The sequence below is a fragment of the Limulus polyphemus genome, unplaced genomic scaffold (assembly GCF_000517525.1).
Source record: "Limulus polyphemus unplaced genomic scaffold, Limulus_polyphemus-2.1.2 Scaffold1454, whole genome shotgun sequence".
Lineage (NCBI taxonomy): Eukaryota > Metazoa > Arthropoda > Merostomata > Xiphosura > Limulidae > Limulus > Limulus polyphemus.
The window spans coordinates 1-4119 of record NW_013667064.1 but is presented as its reverse complement, the minus strand read 5'-3'; the positions used below and the strand labels follow the sequence as shown (position 1 = coordinate 4119).

Below are 4119 nucleotides of genomic sequence, written 5' to 3'. Positions count from 1 at the left end.
ACACTATAAATCACAGTTATTCACACACTTTACTTACAGTGCCTACTGTTCGCTTGACTCAATTATCTATCTCTTCGATTCTGCTGGTTTTTCTCGCCAGGCTTGTATACTAAAAAAGAGGGTGTCTAGCAACAGTCGGACATTTGCGGGGTTTCTCGATAATTCATGATCCTTCGAGAAACTCCAGCGAGCATGCTCCTAGCATCGCATGACTTCCACTGTCATAACACTTCTTTATTTACTGTTCTATTTTTTAAGAAAAATAATTTTAAGAACTTATTTCTAAATAGCAATAATCTATATACATATATAATGTATAATAATTGAAATGTGACTATTTTACAAAATACCAGTCTACTAAAACACAGCCAAGACAGGTCATTTTGTAAAGACTAAAGGTCAGTTTTATATTATTGGATACGGTAACATGAGTGAATGTGTGCCACATCATTGTAACCATTTTGTGCTTGTTATAGATTCCATGCTACGACTTTTAAATTAGTAAGCATTTGTTAATGAAATTTGGTAGATTATCAGTAAACATTACAATGCTTTCATATGCAAAATATCAATTTTTTTTATTAAGTCTTAAGGTTTGTAAAGCAATGTTTTTTTTATGTCTTCCTTTTCTTTTTACATGTTGCCTATCCAACATGCCAAGTAATTTTCATTTTAAGATTAAAAACATTTTTTGCCCAGTATCTACACCAGAGAGATAACAAAGACAAGTAAATAACTGGAAATATTTACATATATATGTATTCCTTACTTGTATTAAAATATAATATGCAGAGAATATTCTTTATAACTCACACAAAAGCCACTGGATTATCAGAGAACATGATGGCATGAATAAACAGGTGCAGATAGACATCCATATTTAGCTAACACTGCATAATTAGTCTATGCAGGACTGCACCAGTACATTTTAAATAATATACTGCATAATTATTAATGCTTACACTTATAACAATGTTAAAGTGCAATTCATTATTCCCCTTCACTTGAAGTTCTTCAAAAACTGGAAGGATAAAGTCACTGATATATATACCTGGCAAATTAACTTTAATTATGATAACTGCAAGGTAATGCATTTCAGTTATACATCATGTTTAAATGGGAATTTACTTAATAGTATGACTAAAAAAAAGGATCTTGGTATACTGTCGAGTAAATCACTAAAGCCATCAAAGCAGTGTAGTCAGATGTAAATATATGTATACAAATCACTAGTGATGTCTCACATTGAATATAGGGTTCAGTTTTGGTAAAAAGAAGCAGTTAGAAGTACTGAGTATGCTACATTATAACAAAAAAGAAACAAAATTAAAAATGGTGCTATTTATTTCCAATTTATAACCAACGTCATACTTTATTCCCACAAGTGATTTCATGTATGTTTTTTGACACATTTTACTCATGTCCATTGTACAGTACTGATATAAATTATTTTCAAATGTTATTTCAAGATCAATGTGAGACTAAATCAGTGCTTTAGGGAATCATCACAAAACACTAACTTGTAAAGCTGGGATAGACATCCTAAATCTCTTTTTTGCAAGAATTTTTGCAAGACAAGAAGGTTTACTAATAATTAAAATATGTCAGTACCATCAGCCTTTTTATTATCATTATCAATGTTATTAAATAAAACTCAGTTCAGACTCAAATATCTCAATCATGAGACTTGTAAGTCTACTATAAAACATTATAGTTAGACAAAGTCACAATAAGTGTAAAGACTCATTTAACTGCAAAAATCCCCTACATAACTGAAACAATATATAATTTTCACCGTTTACACATGACTATAGTTGATAGCCTAAAGCCGACTTGATACATCGGTGTTCGGAATATTTTTGTTAAGCCTAATGACGGACACAAGAATGGCGATATGTGAACTTATAATACCTAATAATACTAGTACTAATAATAAAATTTTATAATATAACACATCTTACCATCTTATTGAATATTCTGTCTTCTGCTGCGTAAATTTCATTCACTATAAAACAATTATTTTACTCAGTTTAAATGCACAAACTACAACTTAACTTTTTCACTGAAAGACTAATCTTGTAAGACATACAAAACAACGCTTCCACATGGTCGCAAATTCAATGAACGAAGAACTATAGACAAATTTCTGTGGATAGGTGTAAGTTGGAAAAAATAATTAAAAAACAATTTGGCTCAAAACTGAATAAGTTAAAACAACGAAGTTGAATATTTCAATGAATTTTAATGAAATGTTGTAAGAATATATTTTGCTTCAAGGTTATGCAAATTCTTTCCATATATCTTTTGAAACAATTGTACGTTTTGTTGATATTGTAATGATTAACAGTATTATCATAATATTGTGAAGAATTCGTAATGTAAAATTAATACATATCAAACTTTAACCCAACAGCAACGATTTCGTCGACAAAAAATAACACAGGCCTGCGATGGTTTTATTGTCTTGAAAGTTTTGAATGTTCTACAGTAATTACTGTACGCTGAATTCGAATAAGATATCCATTTTTCTCCATCACGTACAGAATTTTCACAAAACGTCATATGTACTTTTACACAAGTGAATCATTTTCATTGAAATCGGGTCACATTTTGTTATGCTTAAAATGTTGACAACCACTGGCTATAGATTTCTCTAGACCAGTCGCGATGTGAGAGTTCTATCGATCGTTATAGAACCCATGAGAAACACACCGCTAGTATATAAACGGTTAACAGGCCGCATGACGTGTCATTTCTGGGTAGTATTTGTTTGTGCATGCACTTTGACATTATGTTTTCTTTTCAATATTATTTATTCGTCGCTATGGCAACAAGAGGTTGTGTAAATGACCCAAACATATTCTGATATATTTGTGTAACAGTTGAGCGACAAAGAATGAGATAGGACATAGATTTCATACATAATACAATTGTTTCATGAAAGTCACCACAATATGATGAACAACAACACCCTATCACACAATTCTAGGTAATACTACAAATTATAATAGGACAAATGATCATGTAGGTGTAAAAAAAGAATAGTGTGGCAAGCCAGAACATCAGATACTTTATTTAAAAAAGCCCGTGCTAGTGCATCTTCTTCCCTCTGTAACCTAGCATTGCGTACAATTGAGTCTATCCTAAGAGAGAATGTTCCCAAGTTAATGTGAATTTATAGCGCTAACTCTAATATAAAAGAGAAACAAAATAATGTTCGCTCACAAGCAAACTTACACTCTCACTCAGTAAACTAAACTTATGGATGAATCCACCTGTCCATACAAATAAAAGTAGAAGTTAGCTCTAAAGTAACTAAAGAGCTTGCAACAGTCTCAAAAAGTAAAACTATACAAAAATAATACATTGACATCGTTAGCACACAGGAAGGCTAGAACTTTATAAGTTATTACTTATGTAACTGAAATCTCATTAAGTAACCCATGGAAACGTAGTAACAATAAACCACAAGTAAAATTGGCAAACCTTAATGTGGGAATCTCCAAAAAATTATAAGAAAAATTCTAAGGCAAATGCTGCTTAAAATCTGGTAAAAACTGCTCCAGAACTGTGTAAAAATACCTTCAAAAATCTTCGGAAAATCTGACAAAATCCCCTTAAAATCTACTGAAAAGTTTCTCTCTCAGGCTCTAACATTGTCTTAAATAGGATAATAAACTTTGGATTTTCTAACATAAGAAATTAGTGATTTGTTTCTGTTAAAGAAATCAGCTAATGGGCAGTGAAGATCGTGGATGAATTCACTTGCAACTGTTGCCTGGTTTGCTAACAAGTATAACTGGGTTTTCCAATTAAATTGTTATTTCTGCAAGAGAGTCAGACAAGAAGACGCTTAGTCTTCACTTGACCTAATTAGCCTCTTGGAAAGTTAAAGATAGAAACTTGCTTCAGTAATGTTATTATTCAACCAAGAAACTATAAACTTTCCTTTTAAGTTAAAAGTAGACAACACATACTACAGCCCGATACTACACATGTAAGACAGATTTACTATAATATTATTCAATTAATAATAAATGACGTATAAAAATAATTGTCAAAAACTGGATATAGTACTGAAAAAGTTGGTCTATGATATATATATATATATATATATAT

At 31.0% G+C, this 4119-nt stretch overlaps 1 protein-coding gene across 1 annotated transcript in view; it reads right to left on the bottom strand.

Moving 5' to 3' along the window:
- Positions 1-2133, bottom strand: part of LOC106463656 (nucleolar protein 56-like) — a 51338-nt gene extending 49205 nt beyond the window's left edge. Inside the window, exon 1 of the mRNA XM_013923707.2 lies at positions 1962-2133. Coding sequence (XP_013779161.1) covers positions 1962-1964 — 3 coding nt within the window. The 5' untranslated portion in view covers positions 1965-2133. The remainder of the gene's footprint in view (positions 1-1961) is intronic.
- Positions 2134-4119: the final 1986 nt, after the last annotated feature.